The sequence below is a fragment of the Acomys russatus genome, chromosome 4 (assembly GCF_903995435.1).
Source record: "Acomys russatus chromosome 4, mAcoRus1.1, whole genome shotgun sequence".
Taxonomy (NCBI): Eukaryota; Metazoa; Chordata; class Mammalia; order Rodentia; family Muridae; genus Acomys; species Acomys russatus.
Genome location: NC_067140.1, coordinates 4,730,387 through 4,753,288, shown reverse-complemented (window position 1 = coordinate 4,753,288; position 22,902 = coordinate 4,730,387). Strand labels below are relative to the sequence as shown.

General features: G+C 42.3%; 1 protein-coding gene across 8 annotated transcripts in view; it reads left to right on the top strand.

The window, feature by feature from the left end:
* Window positions 1-22,902, top strand: part of Ncoa6 (nuclear receptor coactivator 6) — an 86,938-nt gene that overhangs the window by 47,682 nt on the left and 16,354 nt on the right. For 5 of the 8 annotated variants that reach the window (XM_051143580.1, XM_051143579.1, XM_051143584.1 and 2 more), the window contains 6 exons: window positions 1,796-1,924; window positions 3,136-4,005; window positions 5,991-6,137; window positions 11,560-12,676; window positions 16,685-16,806; window positions 19,872-22,874. In XM_051143580.1, coding sequence (XP_050999537.1) covers window positions 1,796-1,924; window positions 3,136-4,005; window positions 5,991-6,137; window positions 11,560-12,676; window positions 16,685-16,806; window positions 19,872-22,874 — 5,388 coding nt within the window. The remainder of the gene's footprint in view (window positions 1-1,795; window positions 1,925-3,135; window positions 4,006-5,990; window positions 6,138-11,559; window positions 12,677-16,684; window positions 16,807-19,871; window positions 22,875-22,902) is intronic. The other 3 variants (XM_051143582.1, XM_051143585.1, XM_051143586.1) reach the window with 3 other exon arrangements.

The following is a 22,902-nucleotide window of genomic DNA, read 5'->3' as shown; positions in this document are numbered from 1 at the left end:
GCTGGAGCAATTTAGACTCTGTCTCAAAATGTAAAAAGAGTTACACATGTAGCTTGGTGCTAGAGTGCTGGTCTAGCATATGCAAAGACTTGAGTTAAGTCTCTAGTACTACAAATAATAATAAAAGATAAAAATCATGTAAATGAAAAAGAATATAGCTAAATTTTTTTATATACCTACCATGCATCTGAATATATAAAAATTACATGGAGTCTTGGAGACTTTAACATCTCTTGGTATGAATCAAACTTACAAAAATCAATAAGGATAAAGAAAGTATGAATAGCATGGTAATTTTTATATAGTGAGCCAAGCCTAGTGGCATACACCTTTAATGTCAGTGCTTAGGAAGCAGATGGGTCTGTGAAGAGGCCAGTCAAGGCTACAAAGATTATCATCCCCCAAACCCTCAAAAGCTTTATATAATGAACGTGTATAGAAACTATGTAATCCTAATTCCAGAGTTTTTAGTCTTTTTAAGCATAAATGGAATATTTATATGAGTTAACCATGTTTCCAAAAGCAAGTTTTAATAAATACCATGGAGCAATGTCCTATAGATTCTATGTCTAATCATAATATACCTAAATGAGTGGCAAAATAAATAGCATATAGGCAAAATACCCCATATTTTCAAAAATTTAGAAATTATAAAATAAATGCCTTTAGGATTTGAAAAGGTAATCGTGATGGAAGTTGAAGTGTTTAGAGTGTTATTAGAGTGTGGTAGTGAGGATGCATGTCAGTCACATTTTGTGAAATATAGCCATTATAGAAGTTGGAAGGAAAGCTCAAAAACTGAGAAAAATGATGGTGCGTACCCTTAATCCCAGCACTCAGGAGACAGAAGCAGGTCTATCTCTGTGACTTTGGGCCCGTCCAGGACAGCCAAGGCTACATAATTTGACCCTATCCCAAAACAAACAAATTTTTTTTATAAAAAGGAATTGAGAAAAATTGTAAAGTAATAAGAAAGAAAATAATAGTGAACAGAAATAAGTGGAATGAAAAGTATAATTAAGGAGCAACACCAAAGCACGTTTCTTTTTAAAGAGCAACTAAGCTGGTGGTGTAGCTCAGTTGATAGGGGGTTTACCTAGCAGCTAGAGACTGGAGTTAGTGCTACACACCTATGGTTCCCAGCACTCAAGAGGCTGAGGCAGGACTGTTGCCATGAGTTTGAGGCCAGCCTGTGCTAACTATGTAACAAACAAGACCCTGTCTCAAAATAAAAACAGAGGGATTAGAGAGATAGCTCAGCAGTTGAGAATGCCTGATCTTGCAGAGAGCCCGGATTCAGTGTCCAACACCCATGTGGTGGCTCACAATCAGCCATAACCAGTTCCAAGAGACTCAGCACCTCTTCTGGTCTCCACAAATAGCAGGCATGTAAGTGGTGTACATACATATACATGCAGGCAAAACATAGTATTTCTAAAATATGTCATTAGAAAAAAAAATTGGCCAAGCACAATGGTGCACGCCTGTAATCCCAGTACTCAGAGAGGCAGAGGGAGGTGGATCTCTGTGAGTTCAAGGCCAGCCTGGTTTACAAAGCGAGTCCAGAACAGGGCTATACAGAGAAAAAAAAGAAAGAAAGAAAAAAAGAAAAGAAAATTTTAAGCTGAGTATGGTAGCTCATATCTATAATCTCAGCCCTGCCTGACGCAATTTACCATGAGTTCCAGACAGGTCATTAGAGTAAGATCTTGTCTCAAAAAACAGCATGTGTGTGCACACACACACATGCGTACCAACTTCAGAATGTTATTCTAGGTATTTTTTTTTCTCCTAGGACTAATAAGAATGACGAGCCCTGCCACTGCTATGATGCCCCAGGGCGGGAACATGTCATCTTCCATGGTGGCACCAGGCCCCAGTCCAGAACTGCAGCCCCGGACTCCGCGCCCTGCTTCTCAGTCAGGTAGTGTCTGCCAGGCTTTGAGAATTAGCGAGGCTGGAACTACTTGCAGGTACCATGAGATTCAGCCACTGAAGCTGAAGGCGCATGCCTTTAATACCAGCACTCAGGAGGCAGAGGCTGGTGAATTGCTGTGAGTTCGAGGCCAGCCTGGTTTCCAAAGTGATTCCAGGACAGCCAAGGCTACACAGAGAAACCCTGTCTCAAAAAACCAAAAAAACCAAAAACAAAACAAAAACAGAGAGAGAGAGAGAGATTCAGCCACTGAGGCTGGATTTCTAACTGCTTTGTTCCAAAATCTACCATGAACTCTCACAGCTAAATGTCAGCATTTCTTCTTAAAATTGCTTATTTTATCAGCTATGCTTCAACATTCCCAAGAAGCATGCTGTCCTAGTTGAGGGTTTCTATCACTCTGAAGAGACACCATAACCATGGCAGCTCTTATAAAGGAAAACATTTCGTCGAGTCTGGCTTAGAGGTTTGGTTCCTCTAAGGCAGGAAGCATGGTGTCCTCACGCAGGAGCTGAGAGTTCTGCATCTGCATCAGCAGGAAGAGAGAGGGACACCTACCTCCAACAAAGCCCTGCCCACTCATTGTGCCATCCCCTGTGAGGCTGTGGGGCCATTTCCATTCAGACATCATGTATACCTTGGGATGTTTAGTCCTATAAGATACATCATGACAGAATTTTGAAGTCATATGAGTTTGGTAAATGTTTCATAAGTTGGGCCGGGCATGGTGGCACACGCCTTTAATCTCAGTACTTGGGAGGTAGAGGCAGGCGGGTCGCTGTGAGTTCGAGGCCAGCCTGATCTACAAAGCGATCCCAGGACAGCCAAGGCTAACACAGAGAGACCTTGTCTCAAAAAACCAAAAGATAAAAAAATAAAAATAAAAATTTAAAAAGAACTTCATAAGTTAACATGTTTACAGCACTAAGCTTCTTACAGTAAAGAAGAAATTTGTCTGAAATCATTAGGTCTAGCATTTCCCAAACCTAGTTGACTATTTTATTTTGTTTTCCTGTAATAGTAATTTGCTCCTCGGCACCTGTGTTTAAGGCAGCATTCATCTTTAGGTCTGCTGGTGTGCTGTTGGTACTTAGAAGATACTCATGGACATGATAATATCAGTGGCACCAGCAGATCCAAGCCAGTGTGCTCAGACCTGGGTCGTAATAGGTTAATTATTGTTCACTCTCTTTAAACAGATGCAATGGATCCACTTCTCTCTGGACTCCATATACAGCAGCAGAGTCATGCCTCAGGATCTTTACCTCCAGCGCATCATCCAATGCAGCCTGTTCCTGTGAACAGACAAATGAACCCAGCTAATTTTCCCCAGCTACAGCAGCAGCAGCAACAGCAGCAGCAACAGCAACAGCAGCAGCAGCAGCAGCAGCAACAACTGCAGACAAGACCTCCACAGCAACATCAGCAGCAACAGCCACAGGGGATTCGCCCACAGTTTACTGCTCCAACTCAGGTGCCTGTTCCTCCAGGCTGGAACCAGCTGCCTTCTGGAGCTCTACAGCCTCCGCCAGCCCAGGGCTCTCTGGGCACAATGACTGCAAATCAAGGGTGGAAGAAGGCTCCCTTGCCTAGCCCAATGCAACAGCAACTTCAGGCAAGACCTTCCTTAGCCACGGTACAGACACCTTCTCACCCTCCCCCTCCTTATCCCTTTGGCAGCCAACAAGCCTCACAAGCCCATACAAACTTTCCTCAAATGAGCAACCCAGGCCAGTTCACAGCTCCTCAGATGAAGAGCTTGCAGGGAGGGCCCTCCAGGGTCCCAACCCCCCTGCAACAGCCCCACCTCACCAACAAGTCTCCTGCCTCCTCACCCTCCTCCTTCCAGCAGGGATCCCCTGCATCCTCCCCAACGGTTAACCAAACTCAGCAGCAGATGGGACCAAGGCCACCTCAAAATAACCCACTTCCCCAGGGATTTCAGCAGCCTGTCAGCTCTCCAGGTCGGAATCCTATGGTTCAACAGGGAAATGTGCCACCTAACTTCATGGTGATGCAGCAGCAACCACCTAACCAGGGGCCACAGAGTTTACATCCAGGCCTAGGAGGTGAGGAACACTGAAACTATTTGTGTTAGTAAAGTTACTGGAGATAGATTTAAGTAGAGCGTCAGCTTTTAGTATTAATGGAGGGAGTGAAATGAGAATGTAATCATTTGGTTTTGTGATACAGTGATGACACTTGATATAACTTAGTTAATGTATTTTTATCTTGATATACAATGTAACATCTTACTGGTTAAATATAAGCTAGCTCTCTGGATAAAAATGCAGGGAAAGTTGAAAATAGAGATGTTTGTTTTGTTTCAAACTATTTTTGCTTAATCTTGTACTAGTACGTTAAAATGTCCAGACCAAACATGTATTTTATTAATAATTTAAACTTCTTATTTGCTGAAGGATTAAGATTATACAGTTGAGCAAAAATGAAAAGATAAGTACAGGATTTTATTGGGGAAAATGCCCTTCTACTTTACCAATTTTGATAATCCTAGTTAGTAAAATAGTAAGCATGGTATTTTTAAAGTATTAAAGGGGACTAAGTTCAAAAATCATTACTTTTATAGTTTTATAATGCCAATGCCTGCTCCTTAGAGAGGGAATTCCACTAGTTATACCTAAAGGAGATTTATTTATTTATTTTGTAAGGTGCCTCTTGTATGAAGATAAAGCAATGGAGCTTAATGTGTGAGAGGTAAAACGATTACAGTAAAACTTATCCATCTCCATGTTTATTATTTATTCTTATTAATCATCTAGGGCACATGACTGTGCTTGGAGCTTTTCAGTAAGGTATAGAGAGTGTCAGTAAAACTGTCATCTGATAAGCATATCCCCCACCAAAAGATACCCGTTGCCTACCCAGAAAAACTCTGCATCTTGAATGCAACACAGCAAAGGCATGCTCCCGTGGTTTCTGGTGAAATTAAGTTGCTCAGCAGTCCTTTCACTCTCTTCTAATTGCTTTTGTTGAAATACGGGCTCTAATATTTGAGTCCTAAGATGCTTTTAGGAAATGTAAGGGCATTTTTTGCTCCAAACTTTGCTACTCTGGGCATCTAGCCCTAGATCAGTGGAATCTGGGTAGTCCCTTCTGCAAATATGATTATTGATTAAGTTACAATGAAAGAATGTACATGGGGACTTGTTGCTGCTAATGGAAGGACAAATGCATATTTGTCTACAAAGAGCTTTTCAGGGCATTGGAAATTTGCCCGAATAAGCAAATTTTAAGTGAGGGTTAGGTATTATTGCTTTCATAGAGCAATTGATGAGCTCGCCTAGGTGATCTGGCCACATCAAGGCCTGTGGTACACACGAGTGGATCTGACATTCTCTTTATTGCAAACATGTTTTTCTAAATTAGGCCTTCCTAAAAGGATGTAAACTTGAGTAAGGTTACTTCAGAGCATGGTTTCTGGTACCGTAATTATCCTAGTTGCAACAAATCTTTGAGAGAAAGGCATAAGTTGATACAGCCTCACTTTGAAGCTCCTGTGAACTCTTAGCTCTTCCAGAGAAACAAGGGCAAACCCTGGAGGGAGGGAGACTTTTCTGCAAAGATTTCCCTCAAAGGGGAACACTGCCCATAAATCCTTAACTGGGGCCCAGCTCTTTGTTTTATAGTATTTCATAACCATTTGTTTGAATACGAGAGAATTAAGCATATCCCTTTGGTGCCTGTGTCACAGTGTATAAATATTGGGAGTCTGTTGTACTACAGAGAAAAGTGAGCCCTCAACCTTGCTGTGGTATGGCCTCAGATCACATGTAGGGAGCAGATTGCCATTTTTTCCTTGGCATGTTCTAAGTGTAAATTTTTTAGTATTTTTCATTTGACAGTGCTCATGTAAGGGATTGTGTTGATTTTTTTAACCATCTTTCCCAACCTTATTATTAAAGATCCTACCAGTGTGACAGAGAGAGCTAAGCCAGTGGAAACTCCATGCAGCTCATCCTTCCTTATCCATTCCATATCTCAGCAAGAGTATAAATTTGCTAGATAACTGCCTCACTCGTTGTTTTCTATTAAGGAATGCCTAAACGCCTCCCACCCGGCTTCTCAGCAGGACAGGCCAATCCCAACTTTATGCAAGGTCAGGTGCCTTCCACCACAGCAGCTACCCCTGGGAATTCAGGAGCCCTTCAGTTGCAAGCAAATCAAAATGTCCAGCATGCAGGTTTGTTTGATTTAGCCACTTGTATTTTAGCATTGTTAGGGTGGTAAATACCTTGAAAGACAACAGGGGTATACAATGAACACGTCCTGGGCTTTCTCTTTAATTTCAAACATGTAGATAATCATTGAGGATGATGACTGAAATGTGGGGGGCGAAGGGGGAGTTATATTTCCCAAGAATCAGGAAACACCTTAGGAAAGGAAATGAAACTTCAGAGCAAAAGTCACACGCACACACAGACCAACATGTACAGACACACACATACAGACACGCATACAGATAAGCACACACTCTTCCATTTCTTTCTACATAGGGCCAAAAGTAAATAGCTTAAGTCATTTGGTCTATATTGCAACTATTCAGTCCGTTTAGTGAAGGAACAGGTCTCCAAATCCTTGCCTGTTTCAAATCCATCTGTGGCCTGACTTGTTGATCCCTGGATTAGAGTTTGCTCAGGCAAAAGGCATTTTTTGGGGAAAAAAAAACCCATAAATTCATATGTATGTAGGCATATGGCATGTTTGAACATCTAACTTTTCCAATCTCTATGTACTACATATTAGCTTCATTTGTCTGAATATCTAAATTGAAGCATGCAGCGTGGCATTTTTCCAATTTAAGCAGGCTCAATAGTACAGTATATATAAGGAAGAAATAACACGTAGTGGGTTGGCTAATAAGTATTGCTTGAAGCGTTGTGTAAGCTTTAATATTATGTTTCTGGGTTTCTTTTGGTTGCTTAGCAACAGCGTGGCTAATCTTTTTGCCCTTTTTCATTGAAGTTGTTTGGACTAAGTTAGCTTAAATTTTTCTGAACTTCACTTTTATTATAAATTGCTTAACGAATGGGAAAAATTCTAGGGCCTGAAAGTCAGCAAGTAAAAGTGTTTTTTCTGGCCTTCCTTGCCAATAGGCATATTTGCCTATACACACACAACACACACACACACACACACACACATACTCATAAATAATAAATAAATAAAATTTTAATATTTTTAAGAAATAAAGAATGAGGGACTAGCGAGATGGTTTAGTATTTTAAAAGGCTTTGTGCTCTTCCAGAGATCCTGTGTTCAGTTCTCAGCATCCGTATCAGTGGCTCATAACTACCTGTAATCCTGGATTCTGGAGATCTGATGCCCTCCTCTGGGCATGCACATATGTTGGCATTCATTCACATGCACACATACAGATAAATCAAAATGAAAAATGAAAAAAAAAAAAAAGAATGAGGGTAGGCATAGGGGCACATTCCTTTCTTCTCAGCACTCAGGAGGCAGAGGTGGGAGGATCTGCAAGTCCAGGCTAGCCAGGGCTACACAGAGAAACCCTGTCTCAAAGGGGGAGGTGAATTTTTCACAATAAAAACTTCATACTGTCACTTGAAGAATGAGAGGAGTAGGATAAACTATTTGATGCTTCCTATCTGCTAATATAAAACTGCATTCTTGAGTTATATGAACTAGTGTTCTATAGGAAGTTAAAAAACATAAAATTTATAATCCTTGGGGCTGGAGAGGTGGCTAGGTGGTTAAGAGCACTGGCCCAGGTTTGCTTCCCAGCGCCCACATGGTGGCTTACTCCAGTTCCAGAGGAGCTGATGCCGTCTTCTGGCTTCCACAGGCACCAAGCACACATGTGGTATACAAACATGAACAGGCAAAACACCCATACACCTACAATAAAAATAATTTTTTTTAGATTTATAATCCCTCCACCCTGGCACAGCTGTTTGACAGTAAGCTGTGTGCTTACTGTCTCCATGTCTCCATTTAAAGCAGTTGTCTTCCTGGTGCTGACGCGGCTCTTTTCACATCTATCACTTTCTATTCTGTTACCTTGTTTTAGTTTTCTGTTAACTTTAATTACTTCCTGGAAAAAAATGTTATTTTATATTTTCTCTTGCCAGCTATGCATTAAAGGAGCAAAGATCTTATCCATTCTTTTGCTATTAAATTAGTATTGGAAAGACCCTGTTGTTACTGGATACTCAATAAATGAGGCTTAGGTGGCTGTGTACTGTATATACAACGCGCATAGCACATACTTTGAATTGATGAAACTAGTTTAAAAAGCCTTCCTGAAGTTCAGGAGCGACTGTGACAGTGTGAGCAATGAACAGTGTGTGCTTCCCTCCTAAGCTGGAGCATGGCTGGTTTCGTGACTTCGTTACACTGCCACTTTTTTAGTTTCTGTTTAAAGTTAAAAACACAGAGATAGGACATGGTTCAGACAGTAAAGAGCTTGCTGTAGAAGCATGAGAACCACAGTTTGGATTCTAAGAACCCATAGAAAAGCCGAGTGAGGGCCGGAGAGATGGCTCAGGGGTTAAGAGCACTGTCTGCTCTTCCAAAGGTCCTGAGTTCAACTCCCAGCAACCACATAGTGGCTCACAACCATTTATAATGAGGTCTGGTGCCCTCTTCTGGCCTGTAGACACACATGCAAACAGAACAACAACAACAAAAAAATCTCTAGATAGAGCCTGGCAGTGGTGGCGCACGCCTTTAATCCCAGCACGCGAGAGGCAGGGGCAGGTGGATTGCTGTGAGCTCGAGGCTAGCCTGGTCTACGAAGTGAGTCCACGACAGCCAAGGCTACACAGAGAGACCGTCTCAAAAAACCAAAAAAAAAAAAAGAAAAAAAAAAAAAAGAAAAGCCGAGTGAGTGTGGCAGCTACCCATAATCCTAGGAGTTGGGAGGCAGAGACCATACACATTCAAATATGCATACCATGCACATGTACATACATACACCAAAAATGACAGGGATAAAATAAATCACACCCGCTCAAGATGTGTACAGCTCAGTAGGAGAGTGCTTACCAGGCATGTAAGAGGCCTTAGGTTCATTGTTTCTATTTTTGGTGTTTTGAGATAGGATGTCACTATGTACTCCAGGCTGGCCTTGAACTTAGGGCAGTTCTCTTGCCTCAGCCTCCCAGGTGCTAGAATTACAGGCATGAGCCACTTTGCCCAGTTAAGAATATTTTTAAGCCAAACATATGGTGCCCTTAAAGGCAACTTGGACCACATTGTTTCAGAACAGCCCACTGTATAGTGAGGTCCTGTCTCAATAGAACAAACAAAATAAGATAAACGGTTACTCATTTGAAGTGGGTGGGTAGATTGGGAGTGTAGCTCTTATAGAATTCATGCTAGTGTATGGGAGGCCCTGGGTTCATTCTCCAACATCAGAGTGAGATTTGGGGATAAAACAAGTAGCTATAGGAATATTCCAAGGATCTAACAATAAACAATGCAAGAGGCTAGATAATGCCTTTGGTTTAAAGAAAACTTAGAGCATGTCCCATGGTGGTCCACTAGAGACTGCCACAGAGTAGGATCACAAAACTATTAGCATCTTCCTGTCCACAGCTTCCAGATAAGAAGTTTGCCATTTTTAGGTGACTTTAGCAGAGGTACCCTATCCTTAGGAAATATTGTATACTGTCTTCTTTAAAATCAGCATCCATGTTTTTAATAGCTGAATAGTATTCCATTGTATAAATGGACCACAGTTTCTTTATCCAGTTTTCAGTTGAGGGACATCTGGGTTGTTTCCCAATTCTGGCTATCATGAATAAAGCTGCTATGAACATGGTTGAGCAAGTGTCCATATGATATGGTGGGGCATCTTTTGGGTCTATGCCCAGGAATGGTATAGCTGGGTCTTGAGGTAGAACTATTCCCAATTTTCTGAGAAAGTGCTAGATTGATTTCCAAAGTAGTTGTACAAGTTTGCAGTCCCACCAACAATGAAGGAGTGTTCTCCTTTCTCTGCATCCTTGCCACCATGTGCTGTCACCTGAGTTTTTGATCTTAGCCAGTCTGACTGGTGTAAGGTGGAACCTCAGAGTCGTTTTGATTTGCGTTTTCTTGATGACTAGGGACGTTGAGCATTTCTTTAAGTGTTTCTCAGCCATTTGATATTCCTTTGTTGATAATTCTGTTTAGTTCTGTATCCCATTTTTTAATTGGATTATTTGGTTTGGTGGTGTTTAATTTCTTGAGTTCTTTATATATTTTGGATATTAGCTCTCTGTCAGATGTAGGGTGGGTGAAGATCTGAGAGATAGAAAGACCTGGAGGGAAGCCAGGCATGGTGGTGCACGCCTTTAATCCCAGCACTCGGGAGGCAGAGCAGGTGCATCACTGTGAGTTCGAGGCCAGCCTGGTCTACAAAGTGAGTCCAGGACAGCCAAGGCTACACAGAGAAACCCTGTCTCGAAAAACAAAAAACAAAACAAAAAAACAAAAACAAAAACAAAAGACCTGGAGGGGACAAAGCTCCACAAGGAGACCAGTGGAGCCAACCAATCTGGGCTGGGGGTGGGGTGGGTGCTGTAGAGACTGATGCACCAACCAAGGACTATTTGTGGTGAGGACCCAGACCCTCTGCTCAGATGTAGTAAATAGACAGCATAGTCTCCTTGTGGGTCCCATAACTTGGAAAGTAGGGGCTGCCTCTGGCATGGACGCTAGGGCCCACTTGTTGATCACTTTCCCCTGTACAGGGCGGCCTGGCCAGGCCACAGAGGATAGGATCCAGGTGGTCCAGGTGAGGCGTGATAGGCTGGGGTCAGAAGACAGGGGAGGAAGGCTCCCCCTTTCTGAAGACTAGGGCAAGGGGGAGGAGAGAGGGTAGGACCAAGAGGAGATGAGGGAGAAGGCTACTATCGGGCTATAGAGTGAGCAAATAAAAAATAAAAATAAAAAATTTAAAGTTTAAAAGTAAATAAAATGCAACATCTAGATTTTAAACACAGTTTTTAAAAGGCATACTTTTTGAAGAAGCATTTTTAAAATGTCTTTTCAGTGTTCCTTAGTTTTTTCTAGAGGACACTGGTGCCTTCTTTGTTTCCCTTGTTTATTCATAATAAAACTCATTTTCTAGCCCATGATGGTTTTTGTTAATTTCATTCACAATAAGATAGTTACAGCCTGGCATGGTGGCTGGCGTACACTTCTAATCTCAGCACTTGGGAGGCAAAGGCAGGTGGATCTCTGTGAGTTCAAGGCCAGCCTGGTCTACAAAGCTAGTTTAGGACAGCCAGGCCTGTTACACAGGGAAACCCTATCTCAAAAAACCTAAAAAGAAAAAGGTAGTTACAAGCCATATTATAATAATTAATGCTTCATTTAATCTGAAAGTAAACTTTATCTTCTAATGTTATCTTTACGTTAGTATATGAGAGTAAAAACCTGTTTTCCCTGCTGTATGATCATGGAAAATTTAAGCAGTTACCTCTATCCTACATTACACCTCCAGAGTCTAAAATACTCAAAGAAAGCATACAGAACACAGTACACTTGTGTCAGTCTTTAGATACATGGATAACGGGCGCCTTTCTAAGCATATAATTTGTGTGTCATGATAACATGATGATAATTTTTCATTCTTTGTTTTTGTTCTTAAGGTGGTCAAGGAGCTGGTCCTCCTCAAAACCAGATGCAGGTGTCCCATGGGCCACCAAATATGATGCAACCCAGCCTCATGGGAATACATGGCAACATAAACAACCAGCAGGCTGGTAGCTCTGGGGTTCCTCAGGTGACCCTGGGCAACATGCAAGGCCAGCCCCAGCAGGGCCCACCATCTCAGCTGATGGGCATGCACCAACAGATCGTGTCCTCCCAGGGCCAGATGGTCCAGCAACAAGGAACTTTGAACCCTCAAAACCCTATGATCCTTTCAAGGGCCCAGCTTATGCCACAGGGCCAGATGATGGTGAACCCTCAAAACCAAAATCTTGGACCTTCACCCCAAAGGATGACCCCACCCAAGCAGATGCTTCCCCAGCAGGGTCCACAAATGATGGCACCACATAACCAGATGATGGGGCCTCAGGGGCAAGTGTTGCTCCAGCAGAACCCAATGATAGAGCAAATAATGACCAATCAGGTGCAGGGGAATAAGCAGCAATTTAACTCTCAGAACCAATCCAATGTCATGCCGGGACCAGCACAGATAATGAGGGGACCAACTCCGAACATGCAAGGAAACATGGTGCAATTTACAGGGCAGATGTCAGGACAGATGCTGCCTCAGCAAGGGCCTGTGAACAGCAGTCCATCTCAGGTTATGGGGATGCAGGGGCAGGTTCTGCGGCCACCAGGGCCCAGCCCACACATGACCCAGCAGCATGCTGATCCTGCTACTACAGCAAATAATGATGTCAACTTGTCTCAGATGATGCCTGATGTTAACATGCAACAAACCAACATGGTCCCGCCACATGTGCAGACTATGCAGGGAAACAGTGCTTCAGGAAACCACTTCTCTGGCCATGGGATGTCTTTCAATGCACCATTCAGTGGTGCGCCCAATGGAAATCAGATGTCTTGTGGTCAAAATCCAGGCTTTCCAGTCAATAAGGATGTAACGTTAACAAGCCCATTGTTGGTCAACTTACTGCAAAGTGACATTTCTGCCGGCCATTTTGGTGTAAACAATAAACAAAATAATACCAGTGCAAATAAACCGAAGAAGAAGAAACCGCCCCGGAAGAAGAAAAATTGTCAGCAAGATCTAAAGTAGGTTATGATTAGTTTACCTCAACTATTATTTGTTTGTTTCTGTGTAGACATTTATTGATAGAATTTTTGTTTGCTTGGTTTTTGTTGTTGTTTGGGTTTTTGTTTGTTTGTTTGTTTTTTGAGACAGGGTTTTGCTACAAGCCTTGGCTGTCCCAGAACTCACTCTGTAGACCAGGCTGGCCTCAAACTCAGAGATCTGCCTGGCTTGGCCTCCTAAGTGCTAGGACTAAAGCTTTGCTCAACCTCTGCCTGGCTGAAAGTTTTAATCATATTTAAAATTAGGGCTGGGATGTGGCTCTGGAGAGTACCTGTCTACCATGCACAAGGAATGCGCAGGGAATAGCAGCAAGAAACCCAAGAGTTCATGGTGATCCTCTCCAAGTTTGAAGCCTGCTGGGCGAGATGAACCCTGTTTCTAACATTAGGACAGCACAGACATGGTTACCTAACAATAGCCAGTTCAGAGTTATCTTGCCTTTATCTGTGCTCCTTTCCATTATCATTTGTTTATGGCAAATTTGCTTTGTGTATATGTCAGTGCTATTGTGGAAGATACAGTTCTTTTATATAACCACAAAATAACAGTAGCATGCCTAGTAAAATTAGTCTTATGTTTCCAAATAGTGTTCACATTTTTCTATTTCATTTTTCTTCTTATAGTTTATTTAAGGATCCAAAAAAAGTCAGTATCTTCCAATTGGCCAATAGGTCTCTTAATTCTGCAGTCACAGTGGGAGTTGTATCCCTCAGCCTGAAAAGTGACCAGTGATATCCCAGTGCCATTCTACAGAGCACAGACCTCAAGGTTCCCCTGACTGCTTGGGGAACTCAAGAAATGTGTTTGCTGAAGGGAAAACTGCTCGTGGAGATGCCCTGCCATCTCACAAATAGGGGATTTTTTTTTTTTTTTCATGTGTGCTTTTCCTCTAAAAGATCCTTATCATCCCTAAAAGCTTAAATCAGCTTAACTTTCAGTAAAAGTTCCCCAGAGGGAACTTTCATAAGATATAACCGGAAGGGTAATTAGCATTTATGTTTCATATCCTAATCCTGAAATTACATATTAAGTTATACTTCTGACTTTTGGCTAAATGTTTCCTGAATGTTTGAGATGGATTTTTAGCCTATAATCATAAAACTGCAGTTCATAGACATTAACAGGGATGAGTGACTAATGAACACAAAACCATTGTTAGGGCAAGCATGGTGGCTCACTCTTGTTAGCGCAACACTCAGGAAGTTCAGACAAGAGCCTAGCTTGGCCTTCATAGAGAGACCTCAGAGAGAAGGGGGAAGACTAGGGATGGGGAGACGCAGAGACAAGAGAAAACTCAAACAAGGGAGCTTTGTCTAAATAAGCTTAAACATTCAAACTAAACCCAACTGCCTTTACCCAAGCTTTTCTGCAACATTCTTTGGTTTTAGCCTATTATGTAAACTTGCTACTTTTGAATCTTAAATATTAAAAGACAATCATATATTAACAACATATAGTTTCCTGAATTCAGACTTAAACACTTTACCTCTTTTTTTTAATGACTTTATCTATTTATTTCATGTATATGAATGCTCTATATGCATGTATACCTGCATGCCAGAAGAGGGCATCGGATCTCATTATAGATGGTTTATGAGCCACCATGTGGTTGCTGGGAATTGAACTTAAGACCTTTGGAAGAGCAGTCAGTGCTCTTAACCACTGAGCCATCTCTCCAGCCCCTGCCTAACTTTTCTTATACCTGGTCCTCAGTTAAATTCCTGCTGTTATTAACCTGTCTAAATACCATTTTTATGGTAGTAATTATTTTATTCCCCTCAATAGGCTGGCAATAAAATTGCAGTTACCCATTTGCCAAAATAAGTATTTTTGCTGTCTTCACCAGCCTTCTGAGAAATGTTAATTGTTGATTCAACACACTTTTAAAAGGACATTGAGCAGGCATGGTGACACATACCTTTAATCCCAGCACTCAGGGAGGCACCGGCAAGCGGATCTCTTTGAATTCGAGGCCAGCCTGGTCTACAAAGTGAGTCCAGGAGGACAGCAATGGCTACACAAAGAAACCGTGTCTTGAAAAACACAAAACAAAAGATCTTATACAGCACTGGGGCTCCTAGGAAAGAGACAGTAGGCGTGGGAAGGTAACCTACAGTGAGTTCTACTATTAGCTTACCATGAACCCTGTCTTAGACTATTGCAACCTTTGTTTTCTCATCCGTAACAAAAGGCTGGAGCAGATAACTGAATTTTGGTAGATTTTATTTCTTTCTTTGTTTTAGCTATATAAAATAAATTAAAGTGAAAGACACCACAAAACCCTCCTTTATGATTTGAATAAGTGGGAAGTTATATAAGAATCAAATTAGTATAATGATTTGGTTGTGCTTTGGACTTGCTGAATGCTGATGGCTTTTAAATTTGTTTTGTTTTTTTGGGGGGGGTTCCTCTTTTTATTTTTTATGTGTATGGGTATTTTGGCTGTGTGTATATGTGTACACCAAATGCATATGTGCCTGGTGCCACCAGAGGCCAGAAAAGAGTGCCAAATCTTCTGGATCTATAGGGACAAATGGTTGTGAGCTTCCATGGCGGTGTTGGGAATTGAACCTGGATCTTTTGGAAGAACAGCCAGTGCTTATAACTTCTGAGCCATTTCTCTAGCCTTATGCTACTGGTGGTGCTTTTTTGTTTGTTTGTTTGTTTGTTTGTTTGTTTTGTTTTTTGTTGTTGTTGTTGTTGTTTTTTCAAGGAATTTATGTGGTTTATGAAACTATAATGGAGCAAAGTACTATGTAAAAGGAGATAATCAGAACAAAGGGAAATTAAGGTAGGAAAGAAAAGTGCAACTGGGAATAGCAAACAAACCAAATGAGGAATACAATCATTCTGGTTCTTCAAAAATATGGTTGTTAGTAGGGAAAAAAGAAAGTTTTTCCTTTCTTTCCAACTAAAATTCTAAGTTACAAAAAGTATCCAATGGTTTCATCCAAAAAGCCTTCGTTTTGCAGCAAAGCTAAGTACCTTTGTTGTGTTATTCTCCCCCTCTGTTCTCTGAGTACTATCTCCATTGGTTGCCTTACAAAATCTGTTGAATCATTGGCACCTAGTTTGAATTTAATAGCCTCACTGAAAAACTGGTTTCACTGGAATAGCATTTCAGAATATTGGTAGCTCAAAATCCTGATCAGGCATTAAAACATCTACGGGGTGTATCATTTATCGAATGATTATGAATATTCAATATTGATTTATTGCTTTAGTAAACCAGTGGTTACTCCTTAACCAGCTTTATACCCAAATAACCACACAGGAGACCAGGGTCTATTTAACCAGCCTAGAGCACAGTGCTGTGCAGTCACTACTCCATCCTAACCCTCCAGCTAGTACACTTTCCTCCATTCAGGTGTCCCACATTATAATTGCTTTTTACTCATGTTCTAGGACCAGCTCATTCCTCCTGGTCTTCCCGGGTCCCCGTCATGGATATCCCTTCTCTCCTTCCTGCTCTTTCTCCTCCCTTCCCTGGACCAGGATGTCCACCCTATTCTCTGTCTTGTTCAGCATTGGCTAGTTGGCTTTTATTGGCAATACAAAGAACAAATGGTGATAGGTTTACACAGAGTTGAGACAGGAGATACTTAGAATAAGCATCACAATGCAGTGTCTGGATTGAAACCAGATAGTGGGGTAGAAAAATCAGCATTTGAATGAGCAAGGGTAAACTGTGCACAGCCCACAAGAACGTTATGCCAACAGTCATTGTATGAAACATTATACCAGCAAATAGAGGGTAACACCGAAAAAGTACAGTGCTAAGATAAAGTGAATGTTAAGGTTTAATGAAATGGCCAGGTTACTCACAAGTCAGTGTTCAGTATCCAGACTAGAAAGATGCAAATAATGATAAGAATGATATGTAAACACATTGTAGTTGTTTAAAGTAGGAAGAGGTGGAGCTAGGTTCATGTTTCCCTTATACTCAATCTGTGCTGCTTCTATTTTAGCACCCCAGATAACCGTCCAGCTGGGCTAGAGGAAGCCGACCAACAGTCATTACCTGGAGAACAAGGAATCAACTTGGACAACACAGGCCCTAAACTGCCAGAATTTTCAAACCGGCCACCAGGTGATAAAATATTAGCTAAAACTGTATATTTTGCATTGTGTATGCACCTTTGCAAGGCTTCTTTCTCTTAAGTGAAACAATAATACTTTGTCCACTAACTAGTCTGCTTCAGAAATGTGAATTAAGTTAATACTTCTAGCATAACTTCTGTAAGTATACTTGTAAATGCTTAAGTAGTTGTCATTTAAGTCCTCAAATCAGACTGAGCATCTTTTTGGTCAGCAATGTAGTTCTTGTTGGCATCAGAGTAAAATATGATGCTATAGAGATGTACTCCCTGTATCGTGTGTGCCTGCACTGCTTACTTCCTGAGGCTTTCTCAAAGCAGAGGACTACTGTTAGGATTTAAAACAAGATGATGTTTTAATAAAAAAATGTAAATTGTAACTCTTTAAAACATATACAATATATGAAAAGTAACAAATATATACCCATGTGACTACCATCATCCTAATAGCTTATAATAAATAGTGCCAGTAGTATTGAAGCCACTTCTCTGACTATAAAATGTTTTCTTTTAAATGTTAAAGAACATAGTTTTATGAAAATCTGAAATTGATTCTTTCCAACTGAGGCATCATGGAGCCAAGAGCAGAGAACACAGCATCTCTATCCATGTTTTCTTTTGGCCTACACAATGACTTATAACCTTATTCCAGAGTGAAGGTCAAAGTTACACAAGCCCTTTCTTAGGGATATAAAGAGTTAATGCTTTATTTCTTCCTCTTAAGTAATTTTACCTCCTTTTTGGCATATTAATAAAAGTAATACTTTTAGGGCTAGTCGTTCATCTGGTTCTGATTTATGTATTTCAAAAGCATATCCATTATGATGTCAAGACTTGATGTTACTTATTACAAATTGCTTAGCCTCCTGCGGTTGTCACTAATGAGCCACCAAAGCAGCACTGCTGGAGCTAGGCAGTCTCTAGTTTGTGGTGAGTATGTTCAGAAGACATTGTGAGCAGGAAGGTAGGTGGCCTCTCACCTCAGGCATATCTGAACTCTATGGATTCCAGAGTTCCTTCAAACATTTATTGCCTCCTGCAAACTGGGAACCTGAGGCTGAATTTGGCCTTAATGGATTTGAATTGCTAGTGATGTCTAAATAAATCCCTGAGTTTAAGTGACTTTAGAAATACGCAATTGCTGTGCAGTTGGGTAATGTCTGCGGGACCCTGATGGCTCGTGCAATGTACTTCTTTCTTCACTACCTGCCTGGCCCCTAAAGGCATCAAGGCTTTGTATCTCTTGACTAATAAACGTAGTTATTGATTGTGTTGTGGGACATTGTGTGGACCTGGCTTTCCCTTTCAACCATCTATCCCAGTCTGTCTTCTTACTGTAAGCCCCTCTGGACTGCTTCCCCCAGCTTCTGGACCCTTTATAATAGCTGAGCCTTTAGCTCTTGCTTTTGAGAGACTGCCATGTCATCTCTATTACTGTCGGTATTTACTGTGCTGTCTGATAAACTCATTTGAAAGATGAACGGCATCTGTGTATGGCTCTGACACAAGTGAACTTTTTCAGAAATTATAATTTTCTTAATATAGGAACCCCAGATTACATAAGAACCTGTTGTGCTTGACCTGTTGGAATGCCAGATTTATAAATATCAAGAAGCTACTTGACCTAAAACAAAACAAAAGGATTTTTAAAGAAAACCTTCAAAACTGAGCCAGGTGTGGTGGCACAGCTGCCTATATCCCCAGCACTTGCAGGGTGGAGGCAGGAGGGTTAGCAGTTCAAGTTCATCCTCAGCTGCACAGTGAGTCTAAGGCCGTCCTGGGCTGCTTGACACCCTGTCCAAAAAAAAAAAAAAAAAAATCAAAGACAAACAAGCAAACAAACAAACAAAAAACAACTTCAGAACTGGATTCTGCTCGTTGGTACTATGGAAATCTTTGGCTAGAAGACAGTGACTCTGTAGATCACAGAGTCTGACCAAAAGCGTTTGGTAGCTGCTCTAAGAAAATCTCAATCCAGAATTTCTTCCACCTGCCAGAGCCAATTATTTGTGTTCTTACACTTTCATGCAACAGTGGAATTATGGAATCACATCCCTGACATATGCCCATTTTCCCACAGTGAACCACTTCTTGGTATAATTTGAATCTTCCTTCTGTTTATGCTGATTGCATAAGGTTTTTGTTCAGAAAATCCAAGTAAATCATCACAAAAGAGGGAGTCACGTATGACAATGCCTTCTGGGAATCTAGAAGGCATCGTTCTTCAGGGTTCTTGTCCAATTATTTTTTTATTCCTGAGGTTTGTGCTTCTGGCTTATTTGTTCTTCAATTGTGGATTCATAGAAAATACTTTTCCAAATAAAGACTTCTGTTTATGAAGGTACATGGAGATTAATATGCATGAAAACTTGAGTACTTTATTTTATTTTCACCATAATAATCAGCCCCCATTGCCTCTCTGTTTATGAAATGGGTGCACACCTAAGGCAGTATAGTACATTCAGTTTTCCCCCGAGGATCGAGCCTAAAGCATACAGCATAATATATGGAGACCATGGACCAGAGTAATTGAAATCCTGTTTAAAAGAACTCAATCATAGGATTACATATTTTACTTTTACTGAAGGAATAAAAAGGCTGTTTGCATCAAAACCAAGTCTTGAGAAAGACAAGTCCTCTGCTACAAGAAAAAGTGATTTCTAAATGTGTTATTTCATATGCACAGTGAATTACTGATTATTTCTACATGAGACCTAATGCTGGGCAGAAGGCTACTTGCTGTTGATAGTTTTCCTCTTTTCCTGTTCCGGTGGTAGAGCCAGCCATTTGTAATGCATGGCACAGTCTTAATGCAGTGACGCTTCATTAGCAGCCCGGATACCAGGGGCTTCATGTTCTTAATGCTTTGCTTTTTGCTTCCCTAAGCAGTGTGCCACCTTGCTTGTGTCAAATAATGAGGGGCTGTCCTGGGAGCAGCATGCCTGAGGTATTTGTGCACAGTCTGCTACCTATGAGTACTGCTTAGTTATACTCAAAAGGTAGCAAAGTTTTCTTGCTGAAAAATCTAACTTCCCTGATTTTGGGGGGCTTGTTTTAGGTTATCCTACTCAACCAGTTGAACAGAGGCCACTACAGCAGATGCCTCCTCAACTCATGCAGCATGTGGCACCCCCACCACAGCCGCCACAGCAGCAGCCACCACCACAACTGCCTCAGCAACAACAGCAGCAGCAGCCACCACCACCTAGTCAGCCACAGTCTCAGCAGCAGCAGCAGCAGCAACAACAGCAGCAGCAGCAACAAATGATGATGATGCTTATGATGCAGCAAGACCCTAAATCCATTAGGCTTCCAGTCTCCCAAAATGTCCATCCTCCACGGGGTCCTCTGAATCCAGACTCACAGAGAATGCCCATGCAGCAGAGTGGCAATGTCCCTGTCATGGTTAGTTTGCAAGGACCTGCCTCTGTGCCACCATCACCTGATAAACAAAGGATGCCAATGTCTGTGAACACTCCTTTGGGAAGTAATTCAAGGAAAATGGTATACCAGGAGAACCCACAGAATTCTTCTAGCTCACCACTAGGAGAGATGCCCTCACTTCCTGAAGCTAGTGGCAGTGAGGTACCATCTGTTCCAGGAGGCCCAAATAACATGCCCTCGCATTTAGTAGTTTCTCAGAATCAATTAATAATGGCAGGGCCCAAACCTGGACCATCTCCACTTTCAGCAACTCAAGGTGCAACTCCTCAGCAACCTCCTGTAAATTCCTTGCCTAGCTCCCATGGCCACCACTTTCCAAATGTGGCTGCTCCAACCCAGACATCTAGGCCTAAAACACCAAATAGAGCCAGTCCCAGACCCTATTATCCTCAGACACCCAACAACCGCCCTCCCAGTACAGAGCCTTCAGAAATCAGTCTGTCACCAGAAAGACTCAATGCCTCCATAGCAGGACTCTTTCCTCCACAGATTAATATTCCTTTACCTCCCAGGCCAAATTTAAATAGGGGCTTTGATCAACAGGGCTTAAATCCAACAACTCTGAAGGCCATTGGGCAGGCACCTTCAAATCTTACCATAAATAATCCTCCTAATTTTGCTGCCCCACAAGCTCATAAGTTAGATTCTGTGGTGGTGAATTCTGGAAAACAGTCTAATCCTGGAACGACAAAACGGGCAAGTCCAAGCAACAGTCGTAGGTCTAGTCCTGGGTCTAGTAGGAAAACTACCCCTAGTCCTGGAAGGCAAAATTCAAAAGCCCCTAAACTTACTCTGGCTTCTCAAACAAGCACAACCCTTTTGCAGAGCATGGAGATGCCTAGAAATGTGTTGGTTGGTCCCACTCCACTTGCCAATCCCCCCTTACCTGGAAACTTTTCTAACAATAGTGGGCTTAATCCCCAAAACCCCTCCATGCCTGTGCCTGCAGTGGGGACTGTTCTTGAAGATAACAAAGAGAGCTTGAATGTTCCTCAGGACAATGACTGCCAGAACTCCCAGGGGAGGAAGGAGCAGATAAACGTTGAACTGAAAGTAGTCCCTACCCAAGATTCTAAAATGGTTGTCCCTGAAGATCAATCCAGAAAGGATGGGCAACCTTTGGATCCTAACAAACTCGCCAGCGTGGAAGAGAACAAAAATCTGATGTCTCCTGCCATGAGAGAAGCACCGACATCGTTAAGCCAACTTCTTGACAACTCTGGAGCTCCTAATGTGACCATTAAACCCCCTGGGCTTACAGATCTGGAAGTAGCACCTCCTGTAGTCTCAGGAGAGGACCACAAAAAAGCATCTGCCATTCCCACGCTGCAGGATCCGCCTTCTAAAGAGCCCTCTAATTCCGTAAACTTACCTCACAATAACGAGCCGTGTTCAACCCTCGCACATCCAGAATTAAGTGAGGTCAGCTCTAATGTTGCACCAAGCATCCCTCCAGTAATGTCAAGACCTGTCAGCTCTTCCTCCATTTCTACTCCTTTGCCCCCAAACCAAATAACTGTGTTTGTTACTTCCAATCCCATCACCACTTCATCTAACACATCAGCAGCCCTGCCAACTCACTTGCAGTCTGCATTGATGTCCACAGTCGTCACAATGCCCAACGTGGGTAACAAAGTCATGGGTTCTGAGGGACAGTCAGCTGCTCAATCTAACGCCCGGCCTCAGTTCATTACACCTGTCTTTATCAATTCATCTTCAATAATTCAGGTTATGAAAGGATCACAGCCAAGCACAATTCCTGCAACCCCACTGACAACCAACAGTGGCCTGATGCCTCCCTCCGTCGCAGTTGTTGGACCTTTACACATACCTCAGAACATAAAATTTTCTTCAGCTCCTGTCACACCTAATGTCCCTTCCAGTAGTCCTGCTCCAAACATACAGACAGGTCGGCCATTGGTCCTTAGCTCACGAGCCACTCCTGTTCAGCTGCCTTCCCCTCCTTGTCCATCCTCTCCAGCCATCGCTCCTAATCCTTCTGTCCAGCAAGTAAAAGAATTAAATCCAGATGAGGCCAGTCCTCAGATGAACACCTCAGCAGACCAGAGCACTCTGCCCTCTTCCCAGCCAACCACAGTAGTTTCTCCCCTTTTGACGAATAGTCCAGGCTCCTCTGCCAATCGGCGAAGCCCAGTCTCATCCAGTAAGGGCAAAGGAAAAGTGGACAAAATTGGCCAGATTTTGCTGACCAAAGCTTGTAAGAAAGTTACAGGCTCTCTGGAGAAAGGGGAAGAACAGTATGGTGCGGATGGAGAGACTGAAGGCCCAGGGCTAGAGACCACAACTCCTGGGCTCATGGGAACAGAGCAGTGCTCCACAGAGCAGGACAGTAAAACCCCAACACCCTCAGCACCCACTCTACTAAAAATGACCTCTAGCCCCATGGGCCCAAGCTCCACCTCAACAGGACCCATCTTACCTGGCGGTGCTCTCCCCACCAGTGTACGCTCAATAGTGACCACACTGGTACCCTCTGAGCTCATCTCCACAGCGCCAACCACAAAAGGCAATCATGGTGGCATAGCATCTGAGCCACTTGCAGGTGGCCTAGTGGAGGAGAAGGTGGGATCCCATCCAGAGCTTCTACCCAGCATAGGTATGTACTTGAGCTTGGCATCAGCTCC